Raw genomic sequence first — 18,616 nt, 5'->3', positions numbered from 1 at the left:
CTGAAAAAATAATCAAATATAATTTTTTACATTAGTTTAAGTGTTTTTGTAAAGGGAAATAACCGAAGCTTGGTGTTTTATACTGAATATCGACCGGTTAAGCATTGGTTTCAATAACTTCAATCAAAATGGCGGCTTCAGCCATTAACACTGTGGCTCGAATTTTGTAGCAATTAAGTGGCATTTTATAGACTACTTTCTATACATAAATCTGTTCTTAAATTTGTAGCTCAGGTTCGAAGCTTCACTTTCTGTTCCGAATGTTGAAAAAGGCGTTTTGTTTATTTTCAGCACCGCCTGGACACGAACCACATCGAGACGCTGGATGGTGTGTAGCTACCCAAGCCCATGCCATGACACTGTGTTTGTCAGAGAGGGCACTAATCGTTGAGGGGTTGATGTCATTATCGGGGAAATGAACGCAATTCGGCTAGTCAAAGTACGCGTGGAGTCTTTTGGACTCTATCCAAACTGACCAGCCCAGTAGCGTTCAGCTTGAACTCCCAAACGTACCAAAATATAAAATATTGTAGTTCTACAAGATGAACATCGATGAACGTTTCAAATGGAGATTAAAAACAGAATCCTGAATTAAATAAGAGTTAGATATCGCTAAGCAGATTTTTTATGGCATTTTTTTTAATGGCTGAAAAAATAATCAAATATAATTTTTTACATTAGTTTAAGTGTTTTTGTAGAGGGAAATAACCGAAGCTTGGTGTTTTATACTGAATATCGACCGGTTAAGCAATGGTTTCAAAAACTTCAATCAAAATGGCGGCTTCAGCCATTAACACTGTGGCTCGAATTTTGGGTTTAATCTTATTTTTTGACAATTAACGTGTTTTGATCATATTGGAAGTCAATTTCATCGTCTCATAAACGACAGGATCACTTACTGAATCAATAAGTATGCAATAAAACATGTGTATCTGATCCTGGTGGCTATAATATTGCGTTATTAGTTATTCGTTTTGGATGGACAATAGAATGATGAACAATGACTCAATTAAGTATTATTTGATTAAAATCAAGATACAAGTGACCTTTACATTATAACGTCAATGTTTAAGAAGACAGGAACATGGTTCATTGTTTGGTCCAAATTGATGTATCTAAGTCTTTTTTGACCAAATTCTGACTAAACGACAGTTTCGAACAAATACCCTTTTACAAATAGCGATATTTACACTGATCCGAATAACCAAAATATAGGTAAGCCTTACCTAAGTTTATCACCTTAATTTCTATATTCTTCTACACAAATTACAGCATAATCCGGGATTATAAAAAAACCTTTCTCAATGACCATAAAAGAAATCTGAACATACTCTTGTACTCTTCATTTGATAAGCACATGCCACTGCATTAACTGTGATATTCAAAACGAAATTAAATCAAGACATTAAAATGTTTTTGGAGTCTGATGATGCCAGTTTAAAACAATCTTTCTTATTTAAATTGATTTTAGCAAAATAAATAATTTTCGCACTTCGCTCGGATCGGGTTTTATGAAAACTGAATTTTTTTTTTGTTTCGCTCGCTCGCTTCCTTTTTTTTTGGCAAAAAAACGAGGAACGAAACATTAATTTGGTGTTGGCTTAGCTCCAGCTGATTATAAGTAAGGAAAACAATTGTGGTTCATTATATATACATATGTATGTATTTTCACCATTTTGTACTGTGTAAACATTAAAACAGTTATTATACATATATTCCTCATATGTTTTACTTCTGTCCTATATATTATAGCCATGACGTACTATTCTGTAATTCACATGTGTTATAAAGCAATATCACTCTGATGTTTGTTTACAATTTAATTGGAACACTAATTGCTAAATTAGTAATATTCCTGCAAGTCGTGTTTTTTTCTCCTTTTGATTTTATGATAAATATTTATTTAAATAAATGATTTCCTTTTTCGATTTCCTGAAAAAGCCATTGTCATTTCCTGTTTTAAAACAGGAAATGACGTCATGAATATTTCTCCAAACATTGACGTCATCTGACCAGTGTGACGTCACTACTTAAAAGAAAGAAAATACAGATAAATATTGTGTATTGTATGTTGTTGTTTTAACTGGACATCATCACAGTATTTATCATACGAAATTGAAATAAAAAAGTACTTTGTTTTAAATTATTCCTGACATAATGTCACGCGGAAAATGATAATGCTTTTTCAGTTAGGTAGGGTTTTGTTCTTATCTTTTTACCGGAAACATAATAAGTAAACAGTTATCTGACAATCGTAAACAAAATTATACACACTTTCATTAAACGAGTCCCACAAATGTATTAGTATGCTTGACAAAGGCGCGCTTACTAATAAATTTCCTGAAATAACTGGCATCAACGGCTAATGCTTTAAGTCTCCACATTGCCTTGAAAATAATAAAGATTATTGGATTTTTACTCATATATCAACAAAATAATCCATACAGAGGAATGTAAAAATCATAATGGACAAATAGAGCTCGAGGATTGTATATGTTAAGTTTAAAATGGTGCAATGGCATGATTGTTATTTCACCCTAGTTTGTATGAATAAACCATTTAAACCGGTGGTTACAGCCGTACCCTGACAGTGGCGTAGCTAGCCCTCTATTCATGTGGGTTCATAATTGTGCTAGGGGGGTCAGGCTGCATGCCCCCTCGGAAAAGTTTGAAAACAATGGTGCAATTTGGACCATTCTGGGCGTTCTGATGTACCTTAATAGTACTGGAAAATGGACAATTGTAGGATCATGTTGTCAAGTACGCATACTGCAACTTTGGCTATTTTTTTGTCAGAATCATGCGGATTCATCCCCGCATAGGCAGCTATGCGCTGCCTCAGCAATATCGGTTTTACTGTTTAATTGCATATTCTTGCTTGTAGTTCAATTAGAACGCCATTAAAGTTGTATTTCATTCGCGATTGAGTTATGTTTTAGTCCGTTCAAAAGACACATCTTTACCATCGGCGACAATGCTCATACACTTTTACCGGTGTTTTAGCATGAACATTAAACAATGTCGCAACTGCATTGGCAGTTTCATAATAAATACAAAGTTTGATACATTTTTTATTGCTTAAGAAGCCGTTACATGACAACAAAACATATCTCAACGCATTCTCTACATGATATTTGGGAAAAACAACTCAACAGTACAAGAGAGTATATAAGCGAGCTAATAAATTAGAATACGACTAAAATCTAGTATATCTCGTCGGTAAAATCGGTACAGTCGACGACGGGAAAGAGGGGAGAAGACACTTGCAAATCATCGTCGGGAATGTTTCGAGAACGACACCTGATTCTCCCATGCTCCGTTGTTTAGTAGTAGAAATTAGTATCCTGAAATTACATCAGTATTCATGTTTTATATTGTTTATATCGTGCTTGGCTGCGTGATATACTGCAACTAGTAGGCTTCTCCGGATATACGTGTTCGACCCCACCTGGCGGCCGGTATTTACAAAACAATTACAGAGCAGAAAGGCTTGGTTGATTAAGTGCTTGAAGTTAAAAAGAATGCTTAAAACAAAGGAGGAAAAGAATGCTATGTTCCAAATTCAAAATTCATTTCTTTATCCTCCATTTTATTCATTTGAATCATGCCCTTAGATTACATTCTGGCGTTTGGTTATCTTTATATGACATTTTCCAATGGTAATAACAATTTCCTTTGTTTTGTTTTTAAAACAAAGATTTGGACCAAACAATCAAGTGTTTAAGAATAATGAAGATTGGTATACACGAACCTTTTAAAATATGATCGTTTTATCAAAAAATGTCCTCTTTAATATTCAGCAATTCAACAAAGATACTATCAGTTAAACGTAACCTTAATAATGTGCTTATAGTTGTGCTTATTCTCAAACATTATCAAAAACTTACGTTTGCCGATTGGGACACCGCCGACGCCGCCGGTGAAACCACCTCCGATTGTGCCTCCAATGCTGCCGCTCACATCGCCGGTACCAGGTCCTCCAAATCCTGGAAATCCACCGTTTACGGGGCCACCGGATGTGAATCCGCTAGGTCCGCCTGGCATGATAACGGGACCGCTACCGAATGAGCCACTGAAGCTGCCGCTTACACCGCCGGTACCAGGTCCTCCAAATCCTGGAAATCCAGACACGGATCCGCCTGGGCCACCGTTAACGGGGCCACCGGATGTCGAGCCGCTAGGTCCACCTGGCATGAAAACGGGACCACCAGGTCCGCTTGGCATGATGACGGGTCCGTTTGGTCCACCTGGCATGATAATAGGACCGCTTGGTCCACCGTTTACAGGGCCGCTAGTAGCCGGACCGCTAGGTCCGCCTGGCATGTACACTGGACTGCTAGGTCCACCGGAAATTGGGCCGCCTGGGAAGGTGCCACTGGGACCCCCTACAGGACTTCCGCCTGTAATTTAAGGTACAGTATATAGGATTTGGAATAAAGAATCCTAACAATGCAATAGTTTGATGCACCTATTAAGCCTATCAAACAAAGATCGCACATTGAAAAACCTTTCCAATAGTTAACAAACGCTTGAAAAACTGTTTTTAATACATTGTTGTTTTACATCTAAGTTAAACGACTTACTGCTTGGTCCGAAAACACCACCGAACCCATATCCATAGCTTGGCCCAGCGCCGGCGCCGACGAACACTCCTCCGCTACCAGTTGGTGTTGGTCCACGTCTGCCCCATGTTGTCCTCCAGCCACCAGTTGGTCTGCCCCATCCTCCGGTGACGACACCTGGTTGTCCACCTGGACCACTCCAGGTTCCACGTCCACCCCATCCGCCGGTGACGGAACTAGATCCCCAACCGCCAGTCCATCCTCCTGTAGGACCACTGGTTCTTCCGGGTCCTGCAACACTTCCAATGGGACCGCCTGTGACACCCCATCCTCCGGTTCCGGTCACGCCACCCCATGACATCGGTCCACCCGAGCCCCCGTTTCCACCCCAGGAGCCCCCACCCCCAGATCTCCAACTTCCGGTTACGCTTCCGCCTTCTGTTCCCCCTATTCCCCAACCGCCAGGGCCACCATTGCCGCCATTGCCGCCATTGCCGCCAGCGCCTAGTCATGCGATAAAGGTAAGCCTCTTAAATTGCATCTAAATGTTAATAGAGCGAACACAGGTAAGACTGCCATTGGAGAAAAATACTGCTGTTGATATCTAACATATCAAATGAAAAGTTTTTTCAAAGAAACTAATTTGAGATCATATATAAAAGCTTTCGGTTCTCCTTCATCATAGAAAGAGAGGTTTTACGCAGATTTGAAATAATATCAAATTCTAGTTGCTAAGCTCAGAATGGCTTATTAATTGTTTAATACAGTGCTATTTAAAGTAGATAAAATGATTCTCATCGTCCAATATAATCATTCCAATGCAAAATATGTATTGGTTAAACGATAGAAGTAAAATCTTAATACCATGTTTTGTCGACAATTGAAAAAGATATCAAATCAAAGTCTTGCAAAATTTTAACTACTGAACAAACGAATGAATAACATCTTGCAATACTTATGCATTAAACGAGCTATGTATAGAATAAATAAAAGACAGATAGCTGTTTTGAAATATTCCAAAAGCAAAGGGAAATCCATAATAAAATACTCTTACAACTGATAAAGGATTGTCTTGGTAATTTGAATGAAAGTACCTCCGTAAGGATATCCTCCTCCTCCTCCACCGCCGCCGCCAGCAACAATCACAACATGACCGCTTGCGGATCCACCCCCGCCTCCTTCGCCGGATCCACCACCGGACATGCCACCACCAAAGCCACCTGCACCACCGTAACCGCCACCATTACCAACTGGACGGTAAAACAGATGAAAAGCAATTTATCATTGGCAAACAAACGTCTTACTACAAAAGATAATATTGTTAAAGTTGTAGGAAGTTCTAGCTTGGGCAAAACATAGTTCCATCAAAACATATTACATGTTTAATTTCAATTACACAAGAAGCAACTTTTTGTAACAAATCGGAGCTACCAAACACAGTTATTCAATTTTAGATACTACTTATTTAGGCACAAATACAAAACCAAGTACTACCACACCTTTGCCGACGGCCAGAGCGGTGCCGACCAGCAGACTAGTAATTAGGAGTATCTGCATTGCTGTAGATTGTCTGAAATATATCATAAACATAGCCTAATAATTCCAATACAATTCTTCAAGAAATAAATTACTTCCAATTCAAAGACATTCACAGCATTGTGAAAACGAAAACTATTTTAAATAGAATAAAATTAAACTGTTTAAGTTTGCACAAACCTTTTTTTTCATATACGATACTAGACTTAAAAGTGTATTTTATAACTATGATGTTCTATTCGATATGTGTCGTATTCCGATAGATATTAAGTCAGTTATATTTACGTTATTGTTTTTGCGTTTTGATTGGAGTTTCCAAACATATGAATAAATTCTTAGGATTTAATCTAGCATTTGTCACATACCCAACGGAAATAGATATTTAACTTAACTTTGAACCCGTTATGCAAATCTTAATAGCAAATTTTAGAACTGAATAAAGCATAATACTTGATATCAAACCAAAATTGATTGAATTGACCTCAACTATATCACGCTTTGAAAATCAATGTTAATGTTCCATAAACTAACCTTATGCGTTGAGATAAGATGGCAAATGCGATTTGTGAACAAAAGGGGGCTGCTTTTATACCAAATCTCCCTTAACCCATTGGCTCATCTATAGAGCAACTACATTGGTGATTAGTGCACAAGTAATTGCCGTGCATATTATGTAAACGCGCTGATCAAAGAAAGCGAACTGTACGTGCGTATGCTTCATTGTTCATTTGTACGATTACATTGTCTATGATTATAAAATTGCAATAAATTATATCTTATAATTACCTAGTGATCTTGTTAGCTTTGTTGAGTGACGTTTCCTTAAATGCTTATATCATACATGTTTTGAGGGACTTCGGTACGTTTAGGTTCGGTTGTGTAACATTTCAAAGTGTATTCTGATAATATCATGATCATAAATTAAATATACACATTCATTTCATTACTGTCAATACTAAATCTTGCAAACGAGGACATCTATGACCATATCACGAAAAAAGGAAAACTTAACACAGTTAACTTAACTTAAAACGTCCTTCATACCACCATTCACTTCGCTGACTCAAATAATATATCATTCCCAAACTATTTGCCTTTGTTTTTAGTTCTAAATTAAGAGTTTACTTAATTTGGCAGTTTTTTGTTCTTACTTATGGCAATTTACTTATCAGTTGCCTTTCCGGTCAGTCCTGTTATATTAAATTTATAGGTTCGCCTTTTGACAGTTTGTTTTTTGCTTGTACAGAATTATTTTAATAACTTTAGGAACCAAACAACTTCTCTAAATGTCTTGTCCTTACACACAAGGTTTGCTTGTTAACGATATATTGTTGAATGTTAGGCGGATCCGTTGATTTTGCGTCAATTTTTAATGATTGTCAAATGGGAAGAATTGGTAACGATTGCGCGTATGAGTTCTTTTTGTCAAAACTATTCAATATTAACAGGTTGCCACAACGATAGAACAAACATAAATTGTATTATAACATACATTCACTTTGGGGGATTCATTGTATCATATCTCTAAAACTGATAATTAAGATCAAAACAATGCGACTACTCAACCAATTGTTTTTATAACACATCATAATTATTAACATGCCATTATAGTGTGGTGTTTCATTTAATTTATTTGTGCACAATGCATTTGCTTCTGTAATATAGCAGTGGTAATTTTAACACACATGCTTAATTATCAACCTTGAGAATAGTACGATTTGGAAATTGAAACTACATTAATTTTTTTCATTTAAATTGACTTCCTAGAAATCTCAAGCTTAAATTAAGATGGAAATACAGAGACCAAATAAAGAAATATTAATAATTATAATGGTTTGTGTTTTGTCGAAAACGTGTAAAATATTTAGTGGAACTGATTGTGACGATTTGCCATGGCTTCATTGGCATAAACGGCAAATCCGATACTTCCACTTAACATATGCCTATATTTAAAAGCACAATTATTTCGTTAACGTGTGAAACCAATAAGCGAATGCTGCTGAAATTGTGTTTTAGGCAGAAAAAATAGAAACAGATCCCTTGATATTTACCAAAAATGAACAAAGTTAGATAATAGGCGCCAACGATGTGATTTAATATTGGAAAATGCACTCCTAAAATATTCCTTAAATATTATAAGGCTGAAATGGAAGATGTAACTCGAACAATTACAATGATTTACAATGTCTGTGCAATTAACTTCAGTTCGAGGAGTTCACGGCAGGAAAGTTACTGATCTTTGCTGTGCAATAAGGATCAGTTTAAGGACAACTAGTACGCAGCAAAATTGTTGACCACGGCTGTGCAATAAGCATCAATGAAAAGACTACAGCACAGCAAAGTTGTTGACCATGCCTTGCAATAAACATCAGTTTAAGGACGATTACAGCGCAGCAAAAGTATTGACCACGGCCTTGCAAAAAACATCAGTGCAATGAATAAAGCGCAGCTAAATTGTTGACCATGGCTGTTCAATAAACACCAGTTTAAGGACTACAGCGCAGCAAAATTGTTGACCATGGCCGTTCAATAAACATCACTGCAAGGACTACAGCGCAGTTAAGTTGTTGAGCACGGCTATGCAATAAAACATCAATGCAAGGACTACAGCACAGCACAATTGTTGACCATGGCTGTGCAATAAACATCAGTGCAAGGACAACAGCACGGCAAATTTGTTAACCATGGCTGTCAGGAGTACAGCGCAGAAAACAGTTTTAAATTACATTTGTCCTCGCAAGAAGATATGTGTCTGATGGGCTTTTCAACGTTATTCTCATTTAAATGATATTTATCATGTTTGAACAATACAATGGAAACTCGGGAACAAGTCAAATGACCAATTCAAACATAACCCAACTGTCTAGGGGCACCAGGTTGAGGCCTGCATATAGATTAAACACACTTTATTCAACATAAATGTCATACACTGTAACATTGTTTGTCATTTTATACATGATATATTAAATTTTTATATAAGGCCTTCACATTTTGTCACAACACAAGAAAGACAGACGACATATGCATTTCTAGACGTGAAATCAGCTTCCACATAGTTGCAAAAAGACGTCAAATCAAGAGATCATTACAAATTACCGTCAAATATATCTATATAAAATCGATTCCAATTGATCAATCCACTGGCTTTATTTAAACCTCTTCAAGATACTCTTTATGTTGAAGTTTAAGTTTATGTTTAGTTCAGCAATATCTACAAGAAATATGTTAATTGTGGAAAACATCGTAAGAGCTGCAGTGGACATCCTTTTGCAACAACTAGCTAATGTCAAGGTGAGTAGGCATAACCGGAATTATATATTACATGTAGGATTAATAGGAACATACTCAGAAGCCAAAACTAAGTATTGTTTTGTTACAGCGGACATAGACCTAAGCCTATAAGACGCTTAAACAGGCACACGGCATCATCAACACAGACTACATAAAAAATAATATATCGATATTTTTCTTATAGATATTAGGGCTAAGGAACCGCTATACTTGTGTTAAATTAAACATATTTCCAATTATTCATCCAAAGACCATATCAGTTTTATTTTACATCATTCCTTACGTTGGTTCCATGTTAAAAGACATATTAATGATAAGCTCTTTATTAAGCCTTGTTGTTACTCTCTGAATTAATAACCGTTTAGTAAAACGAATTAAAATTCACAAAATTTATTGTAGGAATTCAATGATAAGCCAGATCAATGAAAATCTCCAGTGCCAAACTTGGCTCTAACGATTGTTTCAAAGATCAATATGAGCTTTTTGCAAATCTGAATATGGCAATAACACTCGTTTATTTTTTTATAATATGAATCGGAATGTATCTACGATATTTCGGCCATGATCTGATATAAAACGCACCAGCACAGTTCAAGCAAAGTCCATGTAAATAATGACCTCCTGTGGTGCCACTCTTTAAGATAATTTTCAATGGGGACTCGTCAAATACACATTGAAGTTAACATAGAACTGCATTTCATTTAGCATTCCAAATGTCAAACAAATTTAATGTTCAGTCAAATGAGTTGTAATGTCCGGTTAGCGCACTCGCAACCCGGGTTCCATTTCCGTCCTGGGTGCATGTGAGTTTGGTTAATTGTCACCAAGCCGGACATGTGGGTTTCTCCGGGTACTCCGGTTTCCCCCACAACAGAAGACCACACTCACCAACGAAAGTGACTTAGTATAAGCTATGATAGCTTTCTTCACAAATCGTTGTATCATATACAAGGTTTCAACTAAATAAGTAGTTTTTAAGATTAGTTAGTTAAACTTCTTTATTTTCTACGGTATATTAAATGAAATATGCATCATGGTGTAATATAGGGTTAATATACCTTTTTGAGGCCGTTACCATCTGCAAAGGCCCGCAAAAAAGTGTTTACAGCCCGAGGGATGGTAACGACCGACAAAAAGGTGTATTATCGCTATTATTGCATAAAATACACACCATGAGAAACGTTTGTGTTTTAAAGGGCTGTTAAATGTAACGAAAATGCAAAAACAATTAATTCAAAAAACCTCCATAACAGGTGCTTGTGTGACGTCATGAGAAACATTGAAAAAGTTTAACATTAAACTCGATTCGGACCGCAGCATAACTCGGCAGTTGCATTTTTGTTTCGACGCCATTTTGAGAAACTCAGAAGAAAATATGTAAGTTTAATGCGGTTTATTTAATTTGTTGATATTTGTAAACAGCTTTATACGTTTAAATTTGTTTTTGTGCAAAAGTTGGCATCGTTGACCCACTTTCGGTCAGATCCAGATCGCTCAGCTACCATTGGTATGATGCGAGCCCTGAAAGCGCTTATGTAAAACAAAAAGCCAGTCATTAACGGCACGTGAATTTACTGAATAATGCACGTTTTCTACGCGTCTTTGCATTTTAACACAGCACGATAACGGACCGAAAACACATATTTTATGCAATAATACATTTTTATATGTTTTTGTTCATACAAAACGTCCAATGTAAATGGCGTACTTTAATCAAAAAACAGAAATCATTCATTAAGTTTAATAAGTTCGACATAAGTATATGTTTTTTATGTATTTAAGTAAACTAGTATTTAACTTGTGTTATTAATTTTCCAGTGTCTGTACCTACCCCCTTATACAGAAGAAGGCCTGTCTCCAGAAGAAGAATATGCATTTAGGGAAATGAAACTGCACGTGCTATATGAAGTAGATAATAATGATGGTGATATTTGCTTTAACTGTATGTTTATGTTGTATTATAAAATATCACACATTTAATTTTGTGTCAATTGTTTGTTTGTTTTTGCATTTAGGCGCTCCTGGTGACAGTGATGCAATTCCTCCTAGCAGATGTTATAATTTTCTGTTACAAAAATGGAGCTGTTCGGAACGCTCGGCTGTTTATTGTCGGAACTTGCTTGGCGATAAATACACATAAAAGCTGATTCAATGGAAACTGGATATAATTAGATTAAAGCCTTAACCTTTAGCTATATTTAGATATAGTTTTCAAATATTTCATTTATATCTCAAAGCAAACTTTCAATTGTTGAAGACCTACATTCATTCAGGAAAAAGGGTACTCCATAGTTCATATGTCAAAGTAAGCGAATAAGGAAGCGAATAAATTCTAACCGCCTAAGTGTTAGCCCCTCCAAAATTGCATCAGCTTTAAAATCAAGCCGTGCGCCTGTCAAACAGAATTGTCAATCAGTTAAATATATATTGTGAGGTTATTTAAATCAGCGTTGACACTGAAATAGCGCCTTTGCATATGCAAACAGTAGGCGTGGCTATATGCGAACGCACAGTAATAGCAATTTATTTAATCTTGAAGAGAAGTCTCAGATATATAATAACGATTCTTCATAAACAAGAAACGAAAGATTTTTAAAATCTAGCGCCTCTGATTGGCTGACAATGTTGGGCAAACACTTATTTGATATAAACGTATGTTTTGAATAACCTAACTTAAATAATGCATACTAGGATGTAGCAGGCAGATTAAACTTATTTTTAATCCAGGTAAGTTATTATTTAAAAGGTAAATACATGATTTATCGCATTTGTTCATAAGGTTTATGCTTTATTTAATTGGTTAACGCCCCATTATTTTGAAAACTGAAAAAAGATCCGAAATCCTATTGTTGATTTTTCCGCCGACGTAAAACTTGTTGTCTGCTCATGTAAAACATCCTGTCTGCTCCTTTGTTACAGTATGGAGTAGTATTTACCCTTGTTTTCAAATTGATGGTTTCCTTAAGCAGAGGTCAAACATGAAATTAATTCACAACTTCAACACACCATCTTCATGTTAACGATTTTTTTGTAAGAACTGACAACTAAACTGTAGGTGATGTAATCGCCTCAGCATAAGGTGAGGCAAACTTAAGCACTATTCATGTGGCAACCGATGAAAAGGAATGGACGGGGACACAACTAGAATATACTTATTCTAACAGTTATTACAGCTATAAACCGGTACAGTTAGCGCAATTTGGAAAATGCTAGTATACCAATTGAAATGTGCCCGGTTCGAATCTGTAGTCTGCTGGCTACAGTCGAGATTTGATTCAAGTAAAGTGAATATTTAAATGAAAAACTATTTGAAGAATTCTAACTCTTTGAAAAATATTTGAAGCATAGGAATTTACTGGTGGTGTAGCTCAGCTAGATCCTGCACAGACTGACGACACCTCTAATAACATAATATTATTTTTATCGTGTGCTCACTTTAACTTTTAAAGTCTAGTGGCAATGGAGTGGCATTTTAGCAACTACTTAACATGTATTTATCCGTTCTTTAATGTGTAGCCCAGGTTCGAAGCTATATTCTGAATGTCGGAAAAGGCGCGTTGTTTAGGCGTAAAATAAAGTTTTTTGTTTCCACTAACCCGACCGACCCTATTTTTTCCTCCAGACCCTACACTTTTTTTTGCGTGTTTTGATCGGTATTTTCTCCGCTTTCAGACAAAATTGCGATGAATGCAGCACGTTTCGGTATTTAAGGCGTGTCATTTTCATCTGGGTGAATAGGCGCTTTAAAATATAAGTTGTAAAAAGCGTCTAGTATACAAGCGCTTTTAGTACAAGCGTCTATTAACACAGAACTCAAAACAAACGAGGATGTCCTCAGTGTTAGGAATCAAACTTTTAAAATGTTCACTTGCCGAGACTCGTTCATATAGTAACTGTACCTCGACTACAAACATTTTTTGACAAGTTCATCCATGCAAAACGTCCAGTGATAAACAGAAAATTGAAGTGAAAGTGACAGGTTCGTCCTCGGAAGATGGAGCAGAATTTGAAATTGATCCTGCACTTAGTGTGGGGGACATGCCTATGTCTCTGCAACAAAGAACTGGAGGAAGCATCTGCTTTTCTTAACATTGTTACGAAAAAGCTGACAATGCCTTTGAATTCTTGATGAGCAAAGGCAGGTCTATCCCTGAGAAGAAATCGAGCAGGTATGTCAAAGATAATTCGAGCCACAAGCAATTTTCAACCTTGAAATAGTTTTCATAGTTTGTTCATAGTATTTTATGCAGTTTATAATATAAATGGTGTAATGTGGCCTGAAGGGGTTAGGTTTACTTTTTGCAGATAAATTTGTTTTCGGTCTCTTCATCATTGCTGAAGAGATGTTCTAGATGCTCGGATACAACTATGGATATTTTGAATATGGTTTTAGTCTTGTTTCTACACTGTTTTACATCTTATCTTAGTCAAACTGAAGAAAGTCATGTGTGCATATATTCGGACAGATTTATATTTCGGACAATTGTTAATATCTGTTCTCTTAGGCCAAGTTCTATTCTTTTAACAGCATCAACTATGCAGTATAAGTAAATTAAATAGTCTTCATGGTAGGAAAGGCTTAAGTGATCATAACATTCAGTAAAAACTGATTAAATACAACATTTGATGGTGTGCATCCCTGTCCAGGACAAGAAACAGTTTAAAACTGAAAATATTTAAATACTTAATAAGTAATAAAATTTAGGTCTTATCGTAGTGCAGCTCCGGTCTGAAGGATGGTCTTTCGCAGAAGGACAGAATGTATACATTCCCTTAAATTAAGATATGGTAATATTAAATTAAGTTTTTTTTAATGTACAAAAATGTGTGTCAGTACAACCAATTTTAATCACATTTAAATCTCTTGTTTTTATTTTAATATCTTATTTGAATATTATTGATAATGTTTGGTATTGAAACATATTAATTGTTGTTGTGTTAGCTGTATTTAAGTTTATTTTTCTTGGTAAAAATGATCAAGGCAAAAGAGCACAAGTTTGTTAACCTTTTTCGTTATTTAAAAAAAAAAATCAGCGAGCTGAACAACTTGCCATTCCAGATGATGCTGATATTGACCAAGCCAGCAGCAATAGTGCCACTGATCTACCTGTTCATGACCATGCTGATGATTTACATGGTAAGAAAATAGCTTATACTTTATATTTGATTTTTGAAAATCTGCCTCATTCAACTTAAACAAAAATTAATGCGTAAAGGACGAGGGAAGAGAGGGTTGATATCTTACCCAGATATCACTGTTCACTGCAGAGTTATGACCCTCTTAAATTGTTTAAAATTGGCCAATATTGATTAAGGGTATTTCAAGCATATAGCTTCTTCAGTTGTTTGCGGGGGTTCTATTTTAATATTCTGTGTTTCAGAGTTTTGATCTGCAGAGCCTGGCAGTGTTGTTGGACAGACCAATCCAGTCGTTCACTGCTGTGAATGTAATAAACCTCGACTCTACTACAATCGCACCAAGTTGACATGCAAACAAACCTTTTGATAGCTAAATGTATATTTGAATTCACCTTTACATGTGGGGCTCCTATTGCCCATCCTTATTACTTGAGTTTAAGAGGTGTAGTATCCAGAAAACTTACTTGTGGCAACCCGATAGAAGTTTGTTTCTATGCAAGTAAATTGAGCAACAGAGTGGATGTGTGTTGTCATTGTGGGGACACTGGCGGTTTACCACTTTGAAAGCAAAATTCAAATCTGTGTTACCCATTTGTGAGAACTGCCTGGATAATGGAAAACATCCAATAACCCAACGCCCATATGGAAAATAATTCCTGTTGAACACAATTGGAACATTCATATACATAATATGTGGAAATGACACCGAGAATAGAAATGTGAAATTCTGTTCTTTTATTTTTTATAAATTATAACATTGTTAATTGATTGAAAGAGAAAAACCGATACAAAATCCGACTTCCGTGTGTTTATATCTGAATAAAAATGTGTACTATTTTGAATTTTAAAGAAATCAGTAGACATTGATATATAATATCGTAACTGATAAATTGTGTTGATGTCTAAAGGAAAGATTTGTGCCTTTGTGTAAATTAATTTAGTAATTTTCTAAATAAATGTGAATTTATTCATGTGAACATGTTAAGATTTGACCATTTTATATTATTTATTTTTTTACAATAGTGATATACCCTGATATAGGTCTTGGGGTTTGGTACAGAATGCCGGTTCTCAAAAAATAGATAGAAAAAAAGTTATGCCTACCTACCTACCCTATTTTTTTTGAGAAGTTAGCGGAAACAAACAAATTTTGTTTGGCCTTATTGTCAGCACCGCCTGGACATGAACACATCGAGACGCTGGTTGGTGTTGAAGAAGGGTTAACTTATGTGTGTGGAGCTACCCTATTGCCAGACCCAAGTCCTTGCCACGACGTTTGTTCGAGAGGGCATTAATATGGAGACCAACTATTATTTAAGAAATCAAAATCTTGGTTTAATTAAATTATGCTAAAGATGCAAAAAATATATCTTAACTTCAAAAAGCAATGCTAAATATAAATTTATTTCAAGATTCAAACTAAGACACTTTCTTAAACCATTAAAAACTAATCGAGGTTGAGTGCAAAGTAAAGTTTTATATACTGCAGGTGTGTCAGTGAAATTTGGTACAGTGGACTTTTTTTGTGGAGATGAAGAAATATTGCCCATTAATAAGGAGCCAATTGTTAGTCTGACATAGACATATTCCATTGTTAGGCAAATATGGTGTAAATTGGAAAACTCTTACTGTCAGCAATGCTCTTAAAACAACAAAAAGTGACATTAAGACTGAACTTATAATAATATTGATTTTATGTGACATTAATTCTAGGTAAAGTGAACAAAATGCGTATGTCTTCATAGAATCATTTTAAAACTGAAATAGGGAGGGGAGAACAGCGGACGGTAAAGCCAAAACCATGTGTTTGACAAAAGACATTTACACATGTCAATATTTATTATAATATTGAAGCATTGCAAACATAATGTAAGATAATTACAAAGCATATTTAAGCATCTATTCGTTTTCAAATGTCATTCATATGTGTTTTTGAACATGTCATTTTAGTTTGTTGACATTTTGACCTTTGCCACCAACACTATGTTTAATACATGTATTGTTAAAATTACCTGTCTTTTCCCATCATCTATTCGACATTTTTTTCAAATGCTTCCGTTAACCAATTCATAAAGAATGGCATTATTTCGTTCAAAACATTGCCATTGCCCGCAAGCCAGACACCGATAAACAGTTTAATATCATTGGAATTGGTACACAAAATTGGTACACAGATAATACTATCTTATACTTGTCAAAAACAATCAATAAAAAACATCTTACAAAATTGATAGGATATTGCAACGGCTGTCAGAGGAAATACATCGGACGAACAACAAATGTTTGGAGCCGAGTAACGTAACATTATTAATATATGAATCATCTAAAACTACGACATATATCACTATTAACACTGGCTTAAAAACGTACCAAAATATCAAATATTTCCGTTCTAGAACATGACGAGCGATGAACGTTTCAAAAGGGAGATCAAAAACCGAATCCAGAAGTAAATAAGAATTATATATATAATACCTCCTGATTATAAAAAAAGAAACCAATTGTGGTTCATTATATATTCATTTTGTATTGTTTAAACTTAACTTAAAAACTTTTAAAATAGATATATTCATCATATGCTATTTCTTCTGTCCTATCTAATATAGCCATGACGTACTTTTCTGTAATTCACATGTGTAATGAAGCAATTTATCACTCCGCAGGTTTGCTTACAATTTAATTAGAACCAATTATTTGCTTAATTTGTAATATTCCAGCAAGTCGTGGGGTTATTTCTCATTTTGATTTATGATAAATATTTATTTAAATAGATGAGTTATAAACGTGAAATATCCTTTTTTGATTTCACGAATCGTCATTTTCTGTTTTTAAACAGGAAATGATGTCATGAATATATTTCAAAAGAATGACATCATCTCACCGGCGTGACGTCACTTCTTAAAGGAAAGAAATTCCGATAACAGTATAATGTATGTAATGTTGTTGTTTTTACTATATATCATCACAGTATTTACTATACTTATAAACGGGATTAAAATTTAAAAAAAATACTTTGTTTAAATTTTTCCTGACAATATAGTTTTGATATGCATGTGACGCGGAAAATGGCAATGCTTTTTCAGTTAGGTAGGTTTTTGATCTCATCTTTTATCGGAAAAATAAGTTAAGCGTAACCTGACAATTGTAAACATAATTATACACACTTTATTTTAACGAGTCCCTGTTACTTCACCCTATTTTGTATGAATAAACCATTAAAACCGGCGGTTAAAGCCGTACCCTGACAGTGGCGTTGTTAGCCCTCTTTTCATCTGTACAGCCGTAGCCTGAGAGTGGCGATGTTAGCCCTCCATTCATCTGTACAGCCGTACCCTGACAGTGGCGTTGTTAGCCCTCTATTCATCTGTACAGCCGTACCCTGACAGTGGCGTTGTTAGCCCTTTATTCATCTGTACAGCCGTACCCTGACAGTGGCGTTGTTAGCCCTCTATTCATCTGGATTCATGATTGTGCAGCCGTACCCTGACAGTAGCGTTGTTAGCCCTCTATTCATCTGGATTCATAATTGTGCAGCCGTACCCTGACAGTAGCGTTGTTAGCCCTCTATTCATCTGGATTCATAATTGTACAGCCGTACCCTGACATTGGCGTTGTTAGCCCTATATTCATCTGGATTCATAATACAGCCGTACCCTGACAGTGGCATTTAGCCCTCTTTTCACCTGGATTCATAATTGTGCTAGGGGATCAAGGAGCATGCCCCATCGGAAAAAAATGAAAACAATGGTGCAATCTGGAGCATTCTGGGCGTTCTGATGTGCCTTAATGGTACTGGAAAATGGACAATTGTAGAATCATGTTGTCAAGTACGCATACTGCAACTTTGGCTATTTTTTGTCAGAATCATGCGGATTCAGCCGCGTATAGGCAGCTACGCGCTGCCTCAGAAATATCGGTTTTACTGTTTAATTGTATATTCTTGCTTGTAGTTCAATTGGAACGTCATTAAAGTTGTATTTCATTCGCGATTGAGTTATGTTTTAGTCCGTTCAAAAGACACATCTTTACCATCGGCGATAGAGCGCATACACTTAAAGTCTTTGCATAACCCACAACATGTTATCGAA

At 35.7% G+C, this 18,616-nt stretch overlaps 1 protein-coding gene across 1 annotated transcript; it reads right to left on the bottom strand.

The window, feature by feature from the left end:
• Nucleotides 1–3,082: 3,082 nt before the first annotated feature.
• Nucleotides 3,083–6,128, bottom strand: LOC128223317 (uncharacterized). Its single transcript, XM_052932595.1, has 5 exons — nt 6,062–6,128; nt 5,657–5,812; nt 4,584–5,066; nt 3,888–4,400; nt 3,083–3,344 (listed from the first exon to the last, which is right to left on the bottom strand). Exons 1-5 carry the CDS (start codon nt 6,117–6,119, stop codon nt 3,337–3,339), a joined length of 1,218 nt encoding a protein of 405 aa, XP_052788555.1. The 5' UTR covers nt 6,120–6,128; the 3' UTR covers nt 3,083–3,336.
• Between the last annotated feature and the right edge of the window lie 12,488 nt (nt 6,129–18,616).

This window comes from Mya arenaria, chromosome 17 (genome assembly GCF_026914265.1).
Source record: "Mya arenaria isolate MELC-2E11 chromosome 17, ASM2691426v1".
Classification (NCBI taxonomy): domain Eukaryota; kingdom Metazoa; phylum Mollusca; class Bivalvia; order Myida; family Myidae; genus Mya; species Mya arenaria.
Note: the sequence above shows the minus strand (reverse complement) of the source record. Positions and strands in the feature narration are given on the sequence as shown.